The 24,689-nt window shown below is 41.5% G+C and overlaps 1 protein-coding gene across 1 annotated transcript; it reads left to right on the forward strand.

Moving 5' to 3' along the window:
* The first annotated feature begins 275 nt into the window (after positions 1–275).
* HACD2 (3-hydroxyacyl-CoA dehydratase 2) lies at positions 276–20,172 on the forward strand. The gene is made up of 7 exons (XM_072342140.1): positions 276–491; positions 4,049–4,166; positions 4,656–4,674; positions 7,676–7,764; positions 13,405–13,526; positions 14,136–14,314; positions 16,481–20,172. Exons 1-7 carry the CDS (start codon positions 364–366, stop codon positions 16,561–16,563), a joined length of 738 nt encoding a protein of 245 aa, XP_072198241.1. The 5' UTR covers positions 276–363; the 3' UTR covers positions 16,564–20,172.
* Positions 20,173–24,689: the final 4,517 nt, after the last annotated feature.

The following is a 24,689-nucleotide window of genomic DNA, read 5'->3' on the forward strand; positions in this document are numbered from 1 at the left end:
CTCAGCACTGCCAGGCTCTGACAGCACACAGCTGCTGCAGCTGCACGTATGGATAACGAGCGAGCCGCTTGTCGAGCATTTCTGGGAACAGCGGCTGAAAACGCCGCGCTAACAAATCACTGCCCCGAAATGCACATAACCCGTTCTGGAAACAAACCCCACTGATTTCTATGAGGGTCTCCCGCAGAGCACTGCTTGCAGCCTCCGTTTTAAGGCGCAAAGGACGACGCAGGGCTCACCCCGCTCCCGCAGCCCGAGGGCCGGACTCCGCTCGGCCCTCCTCCAACATGGCGGCGGGGAGGCCCCGCCCCTCGCACCCGCCGTGCGCCGAGAGCGGGCGGAGGACCGCGGGAGCGCCGCAACATGGCGGCGGCGGGCAGCGGCAGCCGGGCGGACAACGGCTACGGCGGGCAGCAGCCGCGGCGGAGGAAGGGCCCGGGAGCCTTGGCCACGGCCTACCTCGTCATTTACAACGTGGTGATGACGGCGGGGTAAGGAGCCGGGCGCGGGGGCCGTCCCGGCGCGGAGAGGAGTGCCGCCGCCTCGCGCTCGCGGGGAGCCGTTAACCCCGCGTTGCTGTGCACGGCGCGGTCCCGGAGCACATGGCGGCAGGACGCAGCCCCGGCGCTGCGGTGCTGTGCGGTGCGGGCTGTTCCGCTCCGGAACGGGCGCGTAGCGTGCCGGCACTGCGCCCTCCTGGAGCCGTGCACGCCGCCGCGTCGTCCTCGGCCTGTGCGGGCCCGGCCCTTCTCGGCAGAGGCGAACCGGATGGCGGGGGCAAAGAAAGGCGAAGCTCCGGCACTGAGCGGTTCCCCCGACCCTCCTCGCCGCGGCCGCGCGGTGATGCTGCCGGCGGCCGCTCGCAGCGTGCAGGGCCGCGCCGCGCGCAGCAGAGGGAGCCGGGCGGGGGGCGGAGTGCGTTCGGCACAGCGATGGCCGTGACGGCCGGCTAACGGGTCAGCGGGACTCCGTGGCCGCGTTGTTAGCGGGCTGCGGTGCGTCGCCGTAACTTGGATGGCACTGAAATCAACTTTTGAAAGATGGAGGCGGTTCGGGTGGGAGGAGAGAAGAGCCTTAAAAGGGGCGCGGGGCGAGACGGCCCTGCTGGGTGCCGGCCTGGCTGCTCCGGGAGCTGCGTGCGGGACCGGTGCGGGTGAGGTGAGGTGTGCCGAGGTGAGGTGTGCCGGGCTGAGGCTGGTGCAGCCCGCAGCTCACCGCTGCCAGCTCGTGCTCCTCCAGCTGCTGAAGCCATTGCATTCCTCCGGAGCAAAGGTAACTGCGGGGCAGAGCGCTGTGCTCACCCGGCAGGTCTGTGGTTGTGCAATGGGGCTGCTGAGACTTGTGGCTCCGTGTGATGTGTGCAGGGTTTAGAGGGAGAGAGATAATTACCCACTGCTCTGATGCCATTTAATCTCTTCTTTTCCTCCCCATCCCCCAGAAATATTATTGAATTACCCGAACAATAAAGCACAGCATTAACAGTTGAAACTCCCCGGGCACTTTTCTGAACCGAACACACTTACCTGCCTGCTGGTGTGCAGGTACTGAGCTTAATGGCGTTAAGAACTCTCACAGACCTGAGGTAAAACCTTGCATAAGGGATGGAAGGGTTTATTCAGCATCGTGTCCTTTCACTGCGGCAGGAGAAGTCCCTGATTGTCACGTAAGAAGGTTGTTTTCCAGGAGTCGGCTGCAGAAGCTCCATTCTCCCTGTAAGATCCATGTACGGGTGATGGCAGTAGTTGGTCACTGTCCCTGTGTCAGTGCAGCACTCAGGCTCAGCTCCCCACACTGCGCTGTGTTGGAAGAGAACCATGAAATGAAAGCACGGACATCTCTGAGATGCCCAGAGGATGAAGGGGTGCTGTAAAACACAACTGCTTTGCCTTCAGTGGAGTGCAGTTGTCCTGTCACCACATAAAGCAGAGCTCCCGTGCCCAGCCTGGCACCCGATCTCATTCTGGCAGCATAGCTAAAGAATAGAAATGGTTTCCTAAAGCACACGTCTGACTGAGACCCCTGAGTGCTGGGGATGGGCTCTCGCTGTTGGTTAGTCTGCATGTGTTGGATAAGTTGTTCCAAACATGATGTCTCTTATTTGTAGTCAGGTGCCATGGCTGACTGTACCTGTGGGCTGAAGTAAATGACAGCGATACAAACAATGGGATTTCAAAGGGATTTTATTCAGCGAGATCAATCTTAATGCAGCAGCTCTAGGGTTTGCCATTTGGTGTTGTCAGTGCTGAGCAAGGAGTGCTCCGGGTTATAAGCTTTGCTGTCCACAGCTGCAGTGAGTGGCTGCTGGGAGTCACAACGCACTCTCCCCTTTGCAGGCTCTTTGCCATGCTCTCTTTTTGCATTAACAAAGCAGTACCTTGGTGACGTTGGCACATTTTTAAGCTAAACGAAGGAATTAAAACAGAGGTCCTGAACACGGGATAGAGGTACTAAACGCTTCAGTCCCAAACAGGAATATCTTTTCCTGCTGTGCACGTTGCTGCTTTGGTGTGTGCTAACAGCAGTTCTGTGGGGAGGATGGAGGAGGTGAGCAAGGCGAGTTCCTCAGGTGAGAGCAGATGTCTGCAGGCACAAACAGGAACACACGTCTTGTGCAACCTGAGAAGTTGCTCAACATAGTGATGTTTCTCAACAGGCAGGGGAGGTTGGGAAGATCAGAGGAACACGACAGTGACAGCCTGCTGTGAGCTGCTGCTCTAAAGGAGAAGCATTCAGTGCTGCAAGGGGGAGTCCTTAATACTGTAGTGCTTCTGCACTGGGTCCAAATACCAGCTTCATCTGATTCTTTATCAACGGGAAGCACTTGGCAAGTGACTGTTTTGCTTTGACAAAACAGCTTTAGTGGGAACAACTTCTTGCCATGAGAAAAGAGAGCTTCTTCCTCACTCCCCATTTCTTCCCCACTCTGGCTTCTTTTCTTTGGTGCTCGCCTTCTGTGAAGTCCAAGCAGAAATGGAATAGCTGGTTGTTGTATTAACATACATTGCTACAAACACAAGCTTGGATGTCAGAGTTGCTTATTACTGAGAAATCTGCACTTTGAAGTGCATTTCATGCAACTCATTGCAACATTTGGGAGAACGTTTGTATGCGCTTCACAATATCTAAAGTAATGCGGGATTTACAAGCATCTCAAAGTGCTGTAAATTACTGGGAAATGTGAAGAAATTCCTTTCCAAAACCACAGCTGCAATTTTCTTTTTCAAAGGCTAAAAGGCTGATGTGGACTTTCTGTCTGCAGATACCTCCAGTGAGGTGCTCCACTGTTAGCACAGACACCCAGCGGCTCAGCACGGCCTTTATATCAGCACTGCTGGGTTTGGAAGGAGGTGGAAATGAGGTGGGGTGGCATCCCGAGTAGGTGAGGGCAGCCTGAGGGAGATGCGGGCAGTGAAAAGCCAAGGAGCCACCAACAAGGATTTTCGGGTTACTTCCTAAATCAGCTGAGGAGTCGATGAGCGGGGGGTTAGCAGGTCATGTTCTTCATAATGAAGCTGAAGTTATATAGGCAGGCCCAGTTGTCTTGCAGTCTCTCATCAGGTACTTCTTGGAAATGAAGCTGGATGGTCTGTCATATAGCCCAAGGGTTTACTTGGAACTGAAGCATCAAGTTTGCTTTCTGATTCTTTTTTGCTTGTGTGGTGGCTTGTTAAATCATAGAATAGTGAAGAGAGAATTAACTCACAGTAAGTGGTTTTCTGCTCAAGCTAAACAAAATGTGATGCCAATCTTGCTTAAAATTTCATGAGTATCTCCCATAACTAAAATACAGCTCATTGAAAGGTATATCTAGATATGAGAGATCATCGTGTTGATGCTGCAGGATGTTTATAAACCCATAGTATTTAATTTGAATACGTTTGCAGAGAATCCAGCTGTTGAATGCTTTGTGTGCTGCTCTCCAAAGGTGGTGTATTTCAGCACAGTGATGTATCTGCTGCTTTGTCATGTACTGAGGGAAGTGTTAAGGGTTTCTTTGTGTTTATACTCTGCTTAATGCCTCATCTTAGACATTTCTCCTCTCTTTCAGGTGGCTTGTGATTGCTGTTGGCCTGGTTCGGGCATACCTGGCTAAAGGCAGCTACCACGGCCTTTACTACTCCATTGAAAAGCCCCTGAAATTCTTCCAAACTGGAGCTCTGCTTGAGGTACGTGTAGCGGCCTTCCTCAGTGTAGCGGCCTTCCTCAGTGTAGCGGCCTTCCTCAGTGTAGCGGCCTTCCTCAGTGTAGCGGCCTTCCTCAGTGTAGCGGCCTTCCTCAGTGTAGCGGCCTTCCTCAGTGTAGCGGCCTTCCTCAGTGTTGTTCATCAGCGTTTGGTGTAGCAGAAACAAAGCAGCCTTTTGAACAGTTCTTTCTGGGTGCCTGATTTTTCGTTAGCATTTGTGAGGTAACTTGAAAGCAAATATAACTCTAGAAGTACATCACACAAATGCTGAATGAGTTGCTTTATAGCGAGCAGTGAAGGAGCTTTTGGTCTGCTGTTTGCCTGCGATTTATCTTGGGTAACAGAGCTGAACGTGTGGCTTAATATTTGAAATACCAGTTTGGAATGGAAAGCTCTTACGGTAGAATTAAGCATTGTTTCTCAATTGCTTCATTTGAAATGTTGGTAATTTCAGTGTCTCTTTTTGTTCTAGATTCTGCACTGCGCCTTTGGTAAGCTTCACTTTTATTCTTTCTGTAGAAAGCAGCGCCGTTAGCAGTATTTCAGCATGGACATTTGTTATGCTCTGAATTTGCAGGTTTAAATCCTACCCAACTTGTAGGATGTAACGGCTTTATCGCTTGGCGTTACGTGACAGTCTGTTTTTTATCTGTGTCCTTCCAGTGTTACAACTCATAGAGCACTTTATAAATGCTTTGTAGGAGGTCATGACTCTCCATTCTCTACACCCTGTAATGTTCTGTACCAAGCTGTCTTTTCTCAACCATTATTTGTAGCTGCAAATAACTTAAAACCCAATAAAAACAACGTTCCAGGCACTTGAGCTTTGCCAGTGCTGTAGCACGTAGGCACGTGTTGTATCATTGGCAAGGGGGAAATCAGTCTTTATTGCAGATTCGGTTGTGCTTTAATGGAACTATCTGTGAAGCTGAGAATTACTGAAGACGAGTTGACGATTCTTGTTCGCCTAACACTGTGAGCTTGTTAGCTTGGTAGCAGGAGCGTAGTTGTGTGTCAGTGGCCTGGGGCAGGCAGTAATATCGTAGGTCAGTCAGCCTGAGGAACCTCATATCTGAAGGAAGAGTTGCATCTTGTCTGCTTGGTTAGTAGTTAGGCATCATCAGTCGTGAGTGTTTTTGCCTGACCATCTGGGTTGTTGGATGGTAGGATAGAGAGTGCTTTAGCAGGGAGCAGTGCTTTAGCAGGGAGCAGTGCTTTAGCAGGGAGCAGTGCTTTAGCAGGGAGCAGTACTTGCCTGTGCCTTTGCTCAGCTCTGATTTTTCTGAACAACTGTCTTCACAAAGAGACAGTCTTATGTTCAGGTTCTTGGTCTTGTGGTTTTGAATATAAGCGCCTGAGCTGCTCTGTGAGTGTTTGCTAGCAACTGTTTGAAGAGTAACATAGCATTAAAGTTTCCTAAAGGTGCAGCTACAAAACTGTTTTGTTTGTTTCCTTTTTTGCCTATAAGCACTCAGCATGGTAGGGGGTTCTTCAGGACCTGTAAGCTCATATTGACTTTTTGTGCAAAAGACTTTTCTGAGTAATTGAATGTGGTTGCTGGAAAACTTAAAATCATATTCATAAGTTTGTCAGCAGAGGGCAGCGTAATTCTGTGGTTGAGGTGGTATTTTTGCCTTCCTCAATAGTTCTGTTGCTCTGAAATTGTTGCCTTGCAAAGGGCAGCTTTAGGTTGTGCACAGATCATACCAAGAAGTGAATGGTGAGATGCTCTTCAAATGAATGCCAAACCTTCTCAAAGTAGATGTTGGTGTAGAGGTAGCTGCAGTGTAGGTGAAGGAGAGCCAACTGTCTGAACATTCTTAAAAAAACCAAGTTTTCTCTGCTCGATCCTCTCCAGAGCTTCACTTCTTCTCTTCCATCTTGGAAATGATGTTTTTAATGTAAATAGATCAGTTATTTCCAAAGGAAGTCTTACAGTCAGTTTGTTTCAATTTACTGTAATGAGCATACAGGTTTTGCTGTTAGGTTTACCAAACAGAAACGAGCTGAGTGCACAGCTTTTAATGCTGGGTGTTCCAGCACAGAACTTAACATTCAGGTTCTGAATATGCAGCCATTGTAGGCATTCAGAAAAACAGAGGTATGAACTATTGAGGCTAATAGGACTGTCACAGACACGAATGTGTCATAGAGTTGCCTGTGCTGCCAGTGTGGTCCTTCTAGTTCTGTTTTATTTTACTTAATCTCAATTGCTGTTTATTTTGTTGCTGTTCTTAACCTGAGTAGTCCATACCTGTTCTAAAAGTATTTTTTCTGACAGATTGGGAAGTCCTGTGTAACAGGTGGCAAGAAGGAGAAGTTAAACTAGGCCATAAAACTTGCAATAAAATGTTGTTTTGCAATTCCGAAGCTATAATGCAAAAACAGCGGAATGCCTTAAAACCACTAAATGCCTTACTGCTTTGTTAAACTAAACTTGCTTGCAGATGATGAATCATAAGGGTATGAAAATTCCCTTGGATTATTTTTGCCATGCTCCTTAGAATATATCCCTACACAAGTGGATGGCAGGAGATGTGGCCCAGTGTTTCAGAACTGCTTCCCAGTAACGCTCTGATAAGCCGGTGTCAGCACTGGTTGACTTTGCTTTAGCCTGCTTGGTTAGAAGGGGTATAAGAGCTCCACATTTCAGCTATGATGCACACAGCTTGTTCTCAATTGGGAACTTCCTGGGAGAGAGGGAGAACTTGTTGGAGCTGGAGGATTTTGTGTGGAGGGTGGGAGGCTTAGTGCAGTACATGGGAGAGGTCTGAGCAAGGCTTACTGCTTGGGTTGGGCTGGAGAGCCCTCTGTCTGCCAAGAGCTGCTCTGGCATGCGCAGTGTTAAGTGACAGATGTTTTGAGAATGCCAAGTTTAGGATTGTCTGTTGGGTACCTTTTAGAGCAATTAGTAAATAATTAGAGGTGTGTAGAGTTTACATAAATTGTAGCTAGTGAGTCATGGAATTTGATCTCATGTTTTTGGCTTACACTGACATTGTCTTGGCCATAACAAAAAAACCTTGTTTGTCTTACTGTGCCATAATCTTGGTTGGTTCCCAGTTAGTCTCTTTTGGCTTGTTTATAGATGTTTTTCTTTTGCTGCTCTGGGGGGTCCACTCTGCAAAACATCTCTGTTGGTTTTGCCTTTTGAATCATGGTAACAAAGATTATCTTGTGTGTTTATTTTCATGAATCAGATTGTATTTGAGAGCTTGTATCCCCAAAGTTATCTCCTTCAACTGCATTGTATATTGAGCGATGTGCAAACTTTCATTTGCATTTTGATATACAAAGTCTTGGTCAGGAGACTGCATTGTGCTGGGCTGTATGAATGCACTGCAGGGCAGGCTTTGTACTTTCAAATTTAAAACAGAAAAAGTGATTTCCTTCCAAAAACGTTGGTAAGTGGACTTTGACTTCGCTGCGCTTTATTTCCCCGCCCTCGTTCCAATGGTCAGAGATATTTACTAATTGCAAAATATCTTCCAGGCATTGTTCCCTCTTCTGTTGTCCTGACTGCTTTCCAAGTGATGTCAAGGGTTTTCCTGACCTGGGCAGTAACACATAGTGTAAAAGAGGTAAGTTACGTTACAAAATAGATGACAAAAATGAATGAGCCATGCTGAAAAGCATTTCTTGACTGCTGAGTTGTTTTCCTGCAGATAGATGTCTTCTGTTGTTTCACAGCGTGTGGAATTGAGTTTACATGGATCAAAGGAATAAGATTATGACGTGATTTATTTATTTCTTGAAAATCAGATAGATCCACGTTTGACTCTTTCACAGCTTTTGTGGTCTTTCCTGCAAGTTGCAGAGGTCCCAGTGTGCCATCTGGACCCCAGAATTTGGGACAGCATGCTGCTATTGATCTTGCTGGAGCAATAGCAAAATCTCCTCACTGTCCCCGTTGCACATGATTTGCTCACTGTTCTAGAGCATATGGAAGCTCCTACTCAAATGTTTGTTCATGGCAATTCCTGTATGTTTTCCGTGATCTCTTTTCCAGATAATCTTCCCTCTGTTGTTGATCTTTCGTGCTTTCAAGTGTAGGCAGGTTTGGATTTCTGGTTGTTTCGCATTGCTTACCATCCCAAATATCACTGTACTTTTCACTAATGTCTGCAGAGTCTTCTGGAAGCAATCATTTGACAATGATTCCCAGTGGATGGCTATTTTAATATATGAGCATGATACATGTATTTAACTGATACAGATCATGTTGACTGGCTTCATATCATACGAGTACTTTGCGGTAATCCACATATGCTGCATCTATGCTGTTAGTGCAGCCAGCTGATCTTTTTGTGTAACTGTGGAAAGAAATTAGTCTTGATTCTCAGTCAGCTTGGCAGACTGAAAGACAGACATCTCATGTTGTTATGTGTGCCTATGAAAGATACTTTGTGTCTTGACATGAAGAATGTCTCAAGAAGTTTGTCTCCTTGCCAAGTCTTCAGGGAAGCTGCTTTCTCTTCCTTGCTCCAGCACCTGTTATCACAATGTCCATCCGTACGCAGAGGAATGTCTCTGTAGATCCTCATAATTAACTTCCCTTTCTGATGTTGTAGTGGTTGTCCATGTGGAACTGTAGTTTTGTGTGACTAGAAGTGAATGAGTGTTATTTTTCTCAAGAGACTCAACAATATTTACGTTCTGACAGATCTTATTTTTGGTGCGTTTAGAAGTTTTCCATTCTCTGCAGCTCGGTGGAGATAAATGCTAGATAAGTCTGCACAGTGATTGTGGGTTGGGCTTTTTTAAACTTATGCCCACGTTTTCACCAGGGAAAAAAATAAAGCAACAGTGTAATGAGAGGATATACAAGCAAGTTGAGCCCAGCGCTGAGTTTTTAACAAGGATCATTTCAATAATACTGCACGTGGATTTTTTTTTTCCCCTCTCGTTTGTGTGATTGTGAGGTTAAAATCTGTAGAGAGACTGTCTCGGGTTCCTTCTTTTAATGTCTCAGAAAGTAGGCTTAAGAATGATTAGGAGTCCTGAGATGAGCTTTTCACCTCTGACTTAGAAGTATTGAGTCAAATGAAGAGGCAATGTTCTTTCCCCCATCAGTCTGTCTTTCCCCCATCTTCACCCTAAGCAGAGAGCGTGCAGTCTCGCCTGAGGAGATGTATTTCAAGTGTCACAAGTGTTCTACTCTTTCTAGAGGGCTGTCTGCACAATTGAGCTCCATCATGAAGTCCAGGATTAAATTCTCACACAGCTTATGGAACTTGTAAGCTATGCAGTTGCATGATGAGGTTCTTGTAAAATAAAACTCAATTTTCCTCTTTAACTTTTTGAGTGAGAGCTGTTCAAAATCTTGCTTTTTCAGACTGTTTCGTATCTAATGAGGTTAAAAGAAGAAAAATCTGTATTGCATCCCTTTTTTTCTGCCCAAATATGATACTTGATGTGATTTGAAGCATGCTTGCTGCTAACATGTTTGTGCTTTTTGTTGAGTTTTTAGTACTGATGTGTTGTTAAATTTGGTATTTATTGTAAATGTTAAAGCATGGCAAATGCTAAAGCACTGCACACTTCTTGGAGTAATGATTAGATTTCCCTTTATCTCCCCAATGTGTTTAGCTATTAACGTAGTGGAGAAGGGCCTGGTGTGTAATATAACACTTGTACTCCAGAAAATACCGTTTTGTCAGTATATTGGAAAGGAATTGGTTTGGTGAATTTTACTGTTTCTTCTGTAAAGGAAGGAAGAGAATGAGGAGTGAAGGGCTGAAGGAAAATAGGGAGAGGAAAACAGAAGGTGCCTTTCAGTTCAAAGTTGTCTTTTTGAGTTTATGTGAACAGTAAGATCATCTGGTGCCATCACAGAAGGCCTTTGTGGAGTTCAGTGTTGCACCTGATTCTGACAGCTAATTAGAAAAGGTGCTAGCTGTGATTTAAAGACAATGTTACAAAGGTAGCATTGTATATACTTAGAGAAACCTTTCTGGAGCACAATCAAAAAACACAGTGTGAGAAAGACATGTACAGCTCATTGAGCAGATAATTAAGATTCCAACATCTGCAAACTTGCCATCTTCCATCAGTAGTAAAGGATACTTACACTTAAGATTGAAGAGTGTTTTAATTAAGAATCGCACACTGGGAAGTTCTGAATAGCAAATTGGTGAGTGTAACTGACAGACCTAATTTATCACTGCTTTACATCTGTGTAAACTTTGAGTAATTCTGTACAACACAAATGTCTGTCAGGCCCTTTATACCTCCTGTATGTACCTCCTGTATATACCTCCTTTATGCCTGCAGTGTTTTGTAACTGATATGCCACAAAACCCAAGCTGTGGACTCTGGAGAAAGATGCGTTTCAGCAGCTCTGTTGCGTAGTGCTGCTGTTTTTTACCTTTCTGTTTTATGGTGTATTTCGCTGAAATTATCACTAAACTATTTGTCTCTCAATTCTGTAGGTTTCTCCATATTTCTACATTTATGATACCTTATACCTTTCAAATCTTGTCTGTAACTTTTTGTACATAAGAAGAGCAGTAAAAGCATCTTAAGACTTTATTTTGTCCCAATTCGGAATCTCAATTTTGCATCTTAAAAGGCTATAAATTCTCTTGTATTTCAAGTCTGTTTGTTACTCGCACTCATGAAGGCAAGCAGGAATATGTTCAAGACCCCTTGGATGATAAATGGAAACACATGCCAAAAATTATGCTCATGGTATAATTCAACCTAATTAAGGCAGTTGGATGAATAAATGGTATACAAAGTATAAAACATGCTTTGACTTTTTCTAACACCACTTCCAAAGACTGGAATGAAAAGGTAGAGGAAGAAAAATAGGGTTCTGAGGGCAGTACTGGGATTTGTGGTTTAAAAAGGGTCTGCTGTTTATTGGCTGTATTCTCCTTCCAAGGTTGGAAGAGGGATGATACAAATGCAGCATTAGCAGTGCCTCAATGGATAAGACTCTTGAGGGACTGCTTTGTAAATCAGTTTCCAGGAGTTTGGTAATGTACATCTCAAACATCTTTAGATAAAGTATGGAGAACTTGTCAGTCCTCAAAGAGAAGCTCTAATAGTGACAGTTTTTCAACAGATCCGTTAGTGTGTTAATGTACTTTTGAATTATGAGCTGTGGAATGTGGTTAAAATGTGATGATAAAGTTCACGGTAGACTTTTGCTCTCCGTTATAAAAGAGCGTTTGAAAAGTTCATAGATCACTCTTGCACAAAACTACCAGTTTCCAGCATTCCTCCTTCTTTAAGCAGGGTCACAAACTGTAAGTCTAAGTGACCTTTTTGTTTTTGATGGTGTGAGCAGTTTCTGTAATTTCCAAGCAGGGTTCCAACACTAAGGCTGATGGAAAAGAGTAGCCTTAAGAAAGCGGTGTTAGCAGTCCTACAATCATCTGGCAGTTACCGTTTCAGTTCTCTGTCCTTCTATGTGCATCAGTCGCTGCTGGCCTAACAGTTTCTTGTTCTTGGTTCTTTGGGTGCTCCTTCAAGCTACAAATTTCCATTTGTTGGTTCTACTGACTTCCATAGTTAGGAAAAGAAATGGAGTTTCAAAGCACACATTGAAGTCTGTGATGCATAAGTTTAGCTTGCTCACTAAGCTGCTAGTCCTGATCTGACCGGAAGATGCAGCTCTGGAGTGGTTGTGAGGCTTGATGCTCCTTGGGAACAGCATCATCTGTGAAGTGATACTGACTTCCAGGTTGAGAACTGAGTCTTCTTTATAAAGCAGACCACAAGCAGAGTTAGGATCCTTTTCTAGTTACTTAAGCAGTGTGAAAAATAAATGTGGTTTCGTCTCTAAAAATCTTCAAATGGGTTTTGGATATTGCTCTTTTATGGCCTTGTTAAGGTAGACTAATATATAAGGAAATTTTCAGTTTCAAGAGAAAAGGGATGAGGTGTGTTTGGTGCAAAATGCCACGAGGGTGACTTTAATTGTTATACGCAGCAGAATATAGAATAACAGTAATTGTACTCCACAGGATTCCCAACATTTTTATACAATTCTTGGATTCTGTGGTCTCTGTAACAAAGGGGTTTTTTAATGAGTAATCCTTGTGAACTCCTTTATACACAAGTATATGATCAGTCCCTTCCTATTAAAAGGTTTCTGCTTGCCCATATATTTTCTTGTTCCTTTGTTTGTACATGTACTCTGCCCAAGATGAATAGTGTGTACCACCCACACCTACTGACTTCCTTTTCCCTTTTTTCAAGAGTTGGAGGAAAAAAGTAAATGCAGCTCCTTGTAGTTGAGCTCTTTTGTTCCCACGGTCTACAGAATTTGGGCTGAAGGTGCCCAGACAGCTGAGAATTCACATCGTGCTTCTGTTGGGTGGGGAGGGTGCTGCATAAAAAATTGGGTTCACTTTATGGAGTTTATTGTGCAGGTATGTGGCCCTGTATAACTCCTCATATCTGCTATCCATCTGAAACTCATAATTATGCTCCCAAATCTAATGGTTCATTTTTAAATACACGCTTTTGAAGGTTAATCTTCAAAACATGAGGGGAGTAGAAACTGTTTTTGTAACATGCATTTTCAGTTCAGGCTCTAAGGGGGGGGGGGGGGGGGGTAGGGGGGAGGAGGGGGTAAAGCAGTGAAACAAAGTGGTGCCTTGAGCGTAGCAGTAACATTTAGAGGAACAATGTTCCATGCAGTAAGCAGGGAGATGGAGCAGGGAAGGATGCAGCAGGTAGTTGTCAAGCTTATCTGAAGTGAGGCAAACTGAGCTAATGGTTCTTTGCTGTTCTCAACCTGTGACCTACTGATTGCTGCCTTGCTCAGAATTAAGAGCCAGTTTCTCACTTGAAGGGAGTGAGGAAAACTGTTTCCTTTTTACTCAAGAAATAGCACTGGGTAGGATCAGAGTGTAAAATCTAAACCAGATCTTGAGTGCTAGCATCCTGTGCTCTTCCTGTGCGAGAAAGCAATCACAGGACTGAAGCTGAACTTGGTACTGTATAGGAGTGGAAAGGACAAGTTACAGGCTGTTCTCAGTATCTGATCAGCAGAGCTATTCTTAAGCCAGCTGGAAAAATATGGAGTATGACAAGAGATCTTTTTTGCTGTCATTACTAATGTGGCTTTTAAGCTTTTTCCTAGAGTCTGTTTTCTAAACTGATGCAGTAAAACAGCCCATGGGAATGACTTACTTCGGGGTGTTTAAGTCTGGTGAATAATTAGTAACACTTGTGTTCATATTTAACCTTTTGCTTCTTCCTTGCAGGTACAAACTGAGGACAGTGTCCTGTTGTTCGTAGTGGCCTGGACAATCACAGAGATAATCCGTTACTCTTTTTACACCTTTAGCTTGTTAAACCATCTCCCTTATCTCATTAAATGGGCCAGGTAGGTGGCAATTAAAAATAATAATAATAATAATAATAGCCTTGAAGCACTGTTTTGATGGAGGTATTTCTCCTGTAATGTAGTTGCAGCAGAGCAAGTTACGTTCTGTCTCAGGGTAATTGTGCTGTTGGTGAAGGTGACTTCCTAGCTTCCTTCCAACAGATTTCTGGATTTTAAATGTATTAAACGTTAGCTGAAAGTACTTTATCAGAACTCAGTACCGTTTATGAAGTGATTATGGCAAGTAAACTAGTACCTACCAGTAACCATTGAATCTGAGGGTTGTACCTGAAACATTTGAGCTCGTTAATTAATACTGACTGGCCCTATTTTAATGATATGTTCTCAACTAAGGAGTTTGATGTCCTCGACTACCGAGTTTGGACATCAAAGTAATGAAGTATGGGGGAACTGTTTTAAAGATACCATTTAGATTCTCAAAGATGGTCCTTTAAATAATTCAGAACTGGTTGTTGACGTGAGTATTTTGTCTTGCATTGATGTTCGCATACTGCCATGCTCAAATCAAGGTTAAGGGTTTAGAAGTTGAATATCCATAGTGTTACTTTGTCACAACATTTAATCCTTTTCTTAAATGTTTTGTTCTAGGTATACTTTGTTTATAATATTGTACCCAATGGGAGTCTCTGGGGAGTTACTCACAATATATGCTGCACTACCCTTCGTCAGGCAGTCTGGCTTGTATTCCATTAGTTTACCTAATAAGTACAACTTTTCTTTTGACTATTATACATTCCTGATCCTGGTTATGATCTCTTACATTCCAAGTAAGTACAAGTTTGTTACTTCTTTAATATTAACAGCAGTATCGGGAAAAGCTAACAACTGTGGGATTAGCATATACACAGCCCGTTTTGTAAAGTTCCTTGTGAACATTATTTAAAGAAAGAAGTCAGAGTTAAAAATGCAGGGGTTGCTTCCTAGCAATGCTTATAATATAGTACTATGTGTTTTTTCTCTTATATTTGATACATATAATAACCGTAGTGCTTAGCAAACATTGACATCTTCATCTTGTTCCCACTTACAGACTTCAGGAGAGCAAGATTTAAAGCAGTTTCTTAAAACGTGGTTCAGGAATAAGAATGCTGCTTTTGCAGTAACAGCTGGGGAGGCATTTCTGTTGAATTAACTTGATACTGTCTTTGGTGAATGTTTTTATAGGTGAAGGTTTGGCTTTGCTGCTTAGAAACAGTGATTAGGAGCATGTAGGTCTTCAGTCAATTTAGATGTGCAAATGGAGGTTTAATGTGCAAAATAATGCAGCGGCACTGATGCTAGCTATCTCTGTAGCTGTGTTTTTATGAACCTTGTTGCTTATGCTGAGTGACAAATCGTATTCTAAGGTTTTAATTTCAGTACTGTGGCTGTCTATATGCGCTTCTTCTTTCTGTGAACTATTTTGGACATCAAAATTTGTAACTTTTTCCTGCTGCTCCTAAGAATTCTTTTTATACACATGTAGCTATCCTCCAGAAACACTGATATTACTAACTCCAAGGAGCCAGAGCAATAGCTTTTGTTCCTCCCCTAATAAACACAGGTATTAATTACTTCTTATGAGATTGCTTGCTCCCAGCTGACAAACCACATGAGAAAGAAGCACATTGAACTCAAATAATATCAGCCCTGTTTCTCCATTAAAATTGCAATCTTTCAGATATTTTGTAACTCGTTATCCTTTGCTGGTTGTGTAACTTACATTCAGCCTTTTTTTTTAATTATTTGTTATCGTGAATTGGTATCTTACTTAAGTCTGAGAACTGACTGTGTGGACTTGAGAAGTCGTAGGTACCTTTTCACAGGCAGATATTCCTGTATTGTTCCAGAGCTGCAAGAAAAGCAGCAATCGTTGCAGTTATTCATAAAAGCAAACTATGCAGGTAGCTTGCCTTCTGAACTTGCTGTAGGCCTTAGGAATCCTGGGAAGGTTAACAGCATGAAGAAAGCAAGTTTTAAATCCACTGTTAAAATTTAAGATTAATGTTCTTGGTAGTTGCCTCTTACCATTGATCTGGCTTTAAGTATCAAAGTTAGTTCTTGGCTGTCAAATAAACATCTTGCCAGATATCATTCAATTCTTTGTATATAATAGATACCGAATATTTAAACTTCAAACAGAAACCACGTGGCTCTGTATACTTCTGTGTTTCTGGACAGATGTATTCACTACTTAACATGGGTGAGTTAAATGAAATGAAGGGCAGGATTGGAGGAGATAGTCACAATATTTAATACTGGCAAAGAAAGCCAAAGGAGAAAATGCTAACCTTAAAAAAGAAGTACAAATTCAGTATTCTTTGGTTGTCGTACACTCATGACAAACACAAGGCAAGTGTAACTGATGTCCCCTGTTGATATTAACCTTGTTTTATCTTCACATTGCTCACAAAGATGGAAGTTTTTGCTGTTTTGCATATCCTGTTCCACTCTTCTACAAACATTCTGTGTAATGTAACCTTAGAAATAGGAGGAAAGAAGCTTTGCAGAGAGGATAGAGATCCAAGAGCCACCAGTTTGTATAAAGTTTTTTTAAATCCTGAAAAAGAGACACTGGAATCATAAGATATGAATCAAACCTGTGAATTTCATTCTTTCGGATGACTTCCGTTTCTCATGGTGCTGTTTTTTCCTGCCCACGAAGCAGTGTTTTGTATGCCTGCAGTTCAAGAAACTTTGTCGTTCCTCTTGTATGTGCAAAGTTAATTATGAAATAATATATTTTGCTTTGAATTAAAAATGGCATAGTTCTCACAAAAATTAAACAGTACCTGAAGTCTAAGGGCAGTGTTGCTTGGTTTTAGCCAGAAGATGATTTGAGCAGAGTGGAAAAGCAGATTTTCTTTTAACAGAATCAGTGACCTTGAGTATATGAGTGTGTTTTACACCAACAACAGAAGCCTGATTTCTTCCTTTCTCTGTTTTCTCTTCAGTCTTTCCCCAGCTGTATTTTCACATGCTACATCAGAGGCGAAAGGTGCTTTCCCACACTGAAGAACACAAGAAGTCGGAGTAATTTCAATTCTTTCAGAACTTTTCAAACATTGAAATGCTGCAGATTTTCAATACCCAGCATATTTGTAATGAATACACCAAGATAAAACTGTTGGAGGTAAAAGACCAATAATTAGCAAGAATAACCAATAAATCTGAGTTCACTGAAATTCCACAGTGTAAAACATCCGAATTATTTTCAGCTTGCAGTGCTTTGGAAAACTTCTAAACTTTATCTGGCTTGGCAGGTAGCCTTTTACTTTTCATTAACTGTTGTGCTAAGTGGTTTTTGTTACTAAATGCCTGAAGGTTACAGTATGAATGATGAAATTGTACTCACTAAATGCCTGAATTGGGATTGTGTCACTGATACCTCTTTTTTTCCAAGTGCTTGACTGCATGCCAGAAACTGTATGTATTGCTGTGGAAGCAAACAATATGCCCTGGAATGCTTTAGGGTTTTGTCAGAGACTCCAGTGGAGAACGTAATCCGGGCAGTGTTTGAATTTAGAAGGGTAGGTGGTGTATTTAAAAGGTGATGGAAACAAGAACAGGAAAACAATGATGGGAAATGAGGGGAATGTGATTCATTAGGATTTTAAACAGTAGGGTGTCTGACCAGAGAGCATTCTTTGAAGGTCTTGTTTTAGCTGATTACTCAAATGTTAATGTTAATTCAGAGGCTATAATGCTCATCTGAAACATTAGAACTCCTTTAAAGTACTGCAGCCCTGGATGCTTTTTTAAATAGAAGAAATAAAAAATACTAACCGTTATATTTCTTGTGATATCTGTAATTAATTTAAAGAATGTAAGGAGGCGAGTCACCCCAAAATAGGTGCAGCTTCTCCATTTTTGACTTTAAATGATCATCTCTAATCATTTTCCACTATTTCAGTGGTACTCATCTTTTAGTGTTAAGAACTATTTGGTCTACTGTGGAGTCACCTGAGGATGTGTTCTTCAACATGACTTTTCTTAATTGATTAATGTATATCACTCTAGAACATCCAAACATGCAGGTCTAGACACTCAGCTTCTGAAATGCTGTAAAAAACCCTAAATAACAAGTACAGTTTTGAAAGCAGATTATCTCGTGCATTACTTGCTGATTTTACAGATTGGACTAACTTATCTGCTCTTTTGAAACAGCAGAAGAGCATGGAAAGGTAGATTTTCGAAGGTGCTTGCTCCTCAGGGTTCTCAGGCTAAACCTTCCCTTGGGAAGGTGAAGCAGAAAATACAAGGACTGAGCCATGTGGTGAAGCAGAATCCACTACTGCTGTATGAGCAGTGGCCCAGAATATGAGCAAAAATGTTAGCTGGGGAGGGGGCAATAAATAGAAGGCACAAAGGGACTGGGGAGATGAATAGACATCTAATCAAAGGCAAAAGGAAATGTAGCTAATGGTCATTGCTGTGTCACATATTGAAAATTAAATAGTGCTGTCCTTGCCCCTTTGGAGCTACTAGACAACAAGACAAGGGTGTCTGTGACTTCCTTCTTGTAACATCATGATTTACTGCATAAATAAGGTGTGACTGTTTTATGCTCTCCAGCACCTACCTCTCCCTGGGCACAATCCATATCTGTGTCCCAATTACTTGTGTGTGACACCTTGCAGTTCTCCCTAAACATAGGGCAGTAAGTACTAAGTGCAGTGCCTCCTTGTTCTAGTGCTGCTGCAGAGCCACATTTACAATTACTCTCTGTTTTCACATTTGTCAGAGCTATATTAAGTTTAAAAAACCCAAACAAACACAAAATCCTGCAATTTTAGTCAGTTCTTTTGGTTCCTTCAAAATGTCTGATTGGACATTCCTAGCACTCAGTAACATGTAACAACTTTCTTGTTCAAAACACTGACTATTAAACCTATTGTTCAATACCCGACTATTAGATGCTGGAAGAGGATAAGAGACAATAACGGTCTTTGCTTCTGTTTTGAACCTTTTGTAGACGTTTGTAGGCTGTAAGCAAAAATACTGTGGCAGCATTCAACCTCAGTGGGGTTCTGCATTCAAAGATGAAACAATTCAAATTCGTTTCTCTGTTAGTCTGTGTATTTCTTTGCTCTGGTTGTCTGAGAAACGTTGCATCATAGTGAACTCATTGTTTAAAACTTCCACATCTGAACAAAACATCTCCTTTTGCTTGTTCATGCTATCAGAGATGTTTGTGACAGCATTTCTGAAGAATGTCATCTGAAAAATGTGATTTCATGATAGATTCCGGTTATTGGATGTTGTGGGTTCTCAGCTCCTTCATTTTTTCTTGTATTTAGGCACAGAGTCAAACCGAGACTTGGATTCAAATTTGTAGTTCCAATTTCCAGGGGAAAAGTGGTTGTTTAATACTGCTGTATGAAACAAACTTAGAGCTCTACTGATGAGAAAGTTGTAGTACATGTCTGTATTAGATAGCATGAACAATACGGAGAAGCAGAGCGAACTCCTGATATGGAAGAGGCTTGTACAACCAACCTCCTTGCTGAGTAAGCTTTATTATGAAATATTTAATTGAAATTATTAATTTTCCTTTAGCTTTTTGAGAAGAAGAGTTCAGTTTCCTTCTAAAGGAAAGATCTGAACTGTGAAACATTTAGTGCTTGTTCATGTTGGGCTTCCATGGAAATCACTGGAAGGTGAACCTGAGTACAAACTGTAGTGCGATTCCCTAATATTGTTAGGGTTTTCCCTAGCACTGATTTTGGTCACGTGTGTTTTTTGCCATCTTAGTAGGTAAATTTCCTCTTTTCAGTCACTGAGGCTGTAATGCAGTATGTGAATTTCATAATAAAAGCGTTGACTAGTACTCTTGTTCACAAACCTACAAGTTGGTGGTTTTTTTTTTTCTCCCCCACAGGCCATTTACTTGGCTTGCATGTTTTCTATCAGCATCATCAAACTGCTGCAGCAGATGTTTTTGCTTTGGTTGTCTTTGCGTTATGTGCACTGGTTCACTTGCTGGTAGTTTGTGTTCTACCGTGCCAGCTTTGACCAAGTTAGTCATTACCCTCCAGAAGACCAAGGTTCTTACCAGTGTCGAGCTTACAACTGGAACTGTAGAAATATCCTTAGTGTAAATTACAGCACGATGCAGATCACAGTGCAGGTGAATTGTAATTTTTCACAATGTGATGTTTCTATCCAAGTTGTTTTTATTTACCAATAGCAAGGTTGGTATTTGTGTAGACCAATCTGCAGTGTCATTTAAAAACCTATCTTTCATCTTAAAATTTTCATGAGTATACATCAAATCACGTGCTTTGATGTATATTTGTTGGTGAAATTTTGGGGAAAACTATCTACAGTCATTTTTGTATTTTTTTCTATGTTGTGAAGAATAAAATTGTAATTTTCTAAGTCTGATTCACTAAGATTATTATAAGTTAAATGTATTTTTTGTATACTTAGGAATCTGGTATTATGTGGAGCTCTGAAAGACTAAGCATAAAATTTTATGCATGTTTGGAAGATATTTCTACTTGACAATGCGGTGAAATGGTTTGTATGCTAAAATACTAGTCTGTGTTGTTGCCTTGTGAAACTGATTCTGTGCTCTCTGCCTGGGTTTGGCCTACTGACCAGTGATACTAATTGCTATAACCCAAATAAAATAATTCCAAACAAAATATGCTGTATTAGTACTGTTTAAGTCATACAAGCAGTTACTTCACAGATGCGAATCAGGGCTGTGTTGTTACTCATCCGATGTGAGGCTGTACCCTGCAGTTCCCAAGTTTTTGGAGCATACCTAACTTCTGGCGCTCAAATAAAAGTCACAGTAGACGCTTCATGCTTTTACAAGTGCTCACTTCCAAAAGAAGTATTCATAACAAGTTCGCTGACTCTTAATGTTCCAACTTACAGCTTCCTGAAGAATCCTTGCTAGAATGTCAGCTTTTTGTTCTTCTGTTACCCATACTCTAGATGGTGATGGCTTTCTACAAAATCTTTGGAGTATTATTAAGATAGTGGAACGCTTAAATAATGCAACAGAATATTTCAGAGTTCATTTACTAAATATAGTATGTCTGCTACCACAGCAACGCTCTGAGCATTTTTAACACTTCCTGAGAGAGATTTAAATACTGTGTCTAGATGCCGTTAATGCTCATAAATAACAAGTTATAATCCTCTAATAGGAACTGAGCAGCAGTTGCAGAGTGCATGCTATTATTCTAGGCATATGCTTGTCATGAGATTACACAGCTACAATGGTTTTTTTGTTTTACTGCAGAAGGGATGAAATAATGTTGTCATAACCAGCATCAGCACATATCCTACGCATGATAGCTGGGACTTAGCACTACTCTGCAATTAAAAGCTACTTTGAAATGTTATGCTGTGAAGAGTGGTGCTCCATTCCTGTCTTAGAATACCTATTACTAGTTACATGTTTCTTCTTTGCAGTTTGAAAGCAGCGTGTGTGGAAACAATTTTAGCTACCTCAGGCAACATTAAGAAGTCTGAAAAAGTAGGGATTCCGTGCTTGTAATTAAGTCAAGCTCTTGTTAGTATTTAAGGTTTATCCTAAATCATAGGCAGTTGCTGACGTAAGACCTGCGGAAGGATCTGTGCTGGTCTGTTTGGTGTAAAATACTAAGGAGTGAATATATGTGATTTCTTTGGAATAGAGTGAGCATTTGTGGAGAGTTGGGGATGATTATCAGAATCGAGGCACTTGATTTTTTGGACATTCCATTCAATATCTAATGGATTTTAAGCTCTGCTTCCTAAACTAATGCACTTCCACACTTCTAGATGTCTTCTGACAAGTGTGGTGAGAGAGAATGAATAAAGCTCCTGTGGTGGTTCCGGAAGGCTGCCCTGAAGCAGTTGGAACTAAACACATGAATGGAAAATTTACAATGTTTCTAATCTTATTGGTCGCTCTTTTCCAAAATAATGCTTTCCTTTGCAGATATAAAGAATTCTAAAGCCTTTTTCATGTTTTCACGAATTTACTTGGCATTGTCAGACTTGTGCCTTTGATACATTGATTATGTGCTAACGTTTGGGAAAAAGATGTTACAGACAATATTATCTCTAAATTTTCTCTTCCTGTGTAGATGCACGTTATTTCAATCCACTATAAAAGGAAAATTAACAACATTTAAGAACACTTCCATGTCTAGTTATACTTGCCAAGGCACAAACTCTAAGGTGTGATGATAAGCTGTGAATTCAGTCTAGTTTGTACATATAAATTTGATGTTACCTGGTACTACATAAGGGTGTTTGTGCTGTGAAATTCATTATCAGAATCCTTTGCAGTGGCTTATTTTGCAGAGGCTTATTTTGCAGAATTGTGAACCCTAAGCTGCATTTTCTCCTGTATTTGACTTGCTGTTTCAGACAGTCTGCACAGCCATCTGCAAATCATCTAGCTGCTATTTAGACACTGTTAAAATACATATATATCACCTACAGTGACCCCATGTTTTAAACTGTTAACAGTGATGGTTTCCTAGTTTGATCACCCGAACCTGTGGAATCGTTCTGGCTGTGTAATCTGAATTGTGTGCCTACAAAAAAACAACAATTCATTGGAGGATGATATAGGAACTGGAGGGTTTTCCATTCAGCTGAGTAAAAGGTCATCTTATGAAGCTGGCTTTTTAGTTAAAAGTTGGCTTTTTAGTTAAAGGTCCCTTCAGGTGAAACATGAACTCTTCACTTACTGAATAAAAACAAAGATACTGAGTGTTGGGCTGCTCTGCTAGATGACAATCCAGAGATGAGCTGGAAGAAGAGGAGAGGTACTCAAGTATACTGAGCTACTGAGTTTCTGAAAAACACTTTGGAATTGGCAAAGCCTCAAATGTGTCCTTTTTTTTTCCTTTGGTATCCAATAGTCTTTTTTTTTTAACTAAAAAAAAGGGAAAAAAAAAAGACAAAAAAGAAAGGAGAACGATAGCTTTAAATGGAAGTGCTGATACACTTTTATCTAGTGTGCTGATGGCACGAAGTCCCTTTTATTCCACACTGAGCGTTTATTGCATGTTTGTGATGATGGGGGATGGCACACATGGCTTAGGTGTGCTGGTTTAGTGCTCTGTTCCTGTGTGTAAAGTATTTTTAGGAAAGCTTCTAGGCTGGCTATTAATTGTGTTTCCTTACTCAGCTTTTCAGTGCAATTTAAATTGTTCTAGGTGTTATTCCTCTAATGTTTCAAACCTTCCTATATTGCTTTTCAGAAGCAATGGAGCTGAATGGGATAAATGTTCACACATTTCCTTAGCTGAATAAAAGAAGTAGTTGAAACCAATTTTGTCCTCTCCAGAGGATGCATTTGTAAAAGCTATTTACTTTCTCATTGCTCTTCATAGCACGGGAAGGTGCTGTTTCAGTAGAACAAAGAATGCAAAAGAGAGTATATGGGATAGAACACTGCCAGTGCAGACAGCAAGCATCAAGTTCATTTGAGAGGGTGACATTCTTCACTCTCATGCTGCTGTAATGATTTTACAATTACAGCGTGCTGCTGCTTTGCTATATGTGCTTACTGGATTGCACAAAATGTCACAAAATGAGTTGAGAGAATAAAGTGCTTTAACTGTTCTGAAGTTAGCAAATAAACAGCAAAAACACTTAATTTTAAAAAAAAAGGTTTTTTGTATCACAAGAAAATGGCTGGGAAATTGAAAGTAAGACATCACTGGTTCATTTACTTAGTAAGTACTGGCAATTAACACTTGTGATATTGTCCAAGCCCTACCAGAAATAAACTGCAATCTGAATGTGGTTGCTTTATTCTTCAAAAAGCACTGTCAAATCAAAGGACATATGGAAAAGTGTTCTGCTCCTAACAGGTGCAAACAAACATGAGGCAGACATGAGCATTCAAGGGCCAAGAGTGCTCCGGGTTCCTGGTGACTGCAGGTCATTGCTTGCCAGGTTTTGAAGGAATAAATTCCTGGTAGAAAGATGTGAAAGTTGATATCTACTATGGATTTTAAAAATCATTTGATTTCGTTATTCTCAGTTCTAAGTTTCAAACCAGTACTTGTTTGCATAATAAATAACCACTGGCGCCCTATTACATGTATTTGAATAATAAAAGTACTGTGCAATATAGTGTTATCTGCCTATTGCACAGTTGGGTAACTTATAACAACTTCTGAACATAATAGTTTCTTTGTATATTATTATTCAGAGCCTGGCTTCATGATGAAAAGAGCAGGCAATCATTCTTTTTTTCTCGTGTGTTTACCGGAATAGTACCAGCCATATTTGTAAGAAGGGAATAAGCTTCAGAGAAATTCCTGCAGCTTGTCTGTGCTTTTCTGCAGAGCAGCCATTGCACGCACTCATCCCATGTCTGGAGGAGCACCACCATTCGGGTGAAAACATTTGAAACTAGCTTTTGTTGGTCATCTCGTGCACAGAATAATGCTCTTCTATCCACCTTCTTTTCTCCCACCCTCACTTAATAAAAGGAATTGGTTTCTCACGTAGCTATGACAACAACAGTCCACTTCTTTCAGTGTACAAAGCTGAGGAGACTTGAAATAAGTGGTACGTCTGATTGGCAAAAGTGCATCTGGCCCCGGCTTGTCAGGTATACTGAAGCTAGCATTTCTGGCAGTGGAAACTGATGTGTGGCTGGTGTTTTGCTTGCTGCCATTTTAAGCATGGGTGACCTTGAATATTGGTGTCCGTTTGTGTTTGTGCTGCAGATAAGTTGTATAAGTTAAACTTAATACCGAGCGTCACTATAGCCTGTGCAAATGTACTTGATAAACCAGCCCAAAATTGTATAGCTGGTGCCAACAATGTACCTGTTGAACTCTGAGCTGCAAACAGGCAGCATCCAGGACAACTGCTTCAGTCACAGTAACGTTGTTTTGATGTTACCTGCAGGGGAGTGTGCAAGACTAAAGCAAGGCTATATTTAATAATTGTTCTCGCAATCTTTGTGAAGAAATGGAATCCTCGACTGCTTTTTCCTTCATGCTGGGCTTGCATAAAATCCCTGCAAATGATGACGTGAGTTCTGTGCATGAAGGTGAATTTCATGATCCTGTGTTGTGAATGTGTATCCCAGATCTAGCTTAGCCTAAACAGCATAGAAATGCAAATATTTTTAGTTCTGCATTTGGGGTTAAATGCTGTGAATGCTACAAAAGAAAAAGCTGATGA

This window comes from Excalfactoria chinensis, chromosome 7 (assembly GCF_039878825.1).
Source record: "Excalfactoria chinensis isolate bCotChi1 chromosome 7, bCotChi1.hap2, whole genome shotgun sequence".
Classification (NCBI taxonomy): domain Eukaryota; kingdom Metazoa; phylum Chordata; class Aves; order Galliformes; family Phasianidae; genus Excalfactoria; species Excalfactoria chinensis.

Coding starts and splice junctions, on each gene's coding strand:
- HACD2 (XM_072342140.1), top strand. CDS start 364: ATGGCGGCGGCGGGCAGCGGCAGCCGGGCGGACAACGGCTACGGCGGG. Junction 492..4,048: donor AACGTGGTGATGACGGCGGG/GTAAGGAGCCGG, acceptor CCTCTCTTTCAG/GTGGCTTGTGATTGCTGTTG. Junction 7,765..13,404: donor TAACACATAGTGTAAAAGAG/GTAAGTTACGTT, acceptor TCTTCCTTGCAG/GTACAAACTGAGGACAGTGT.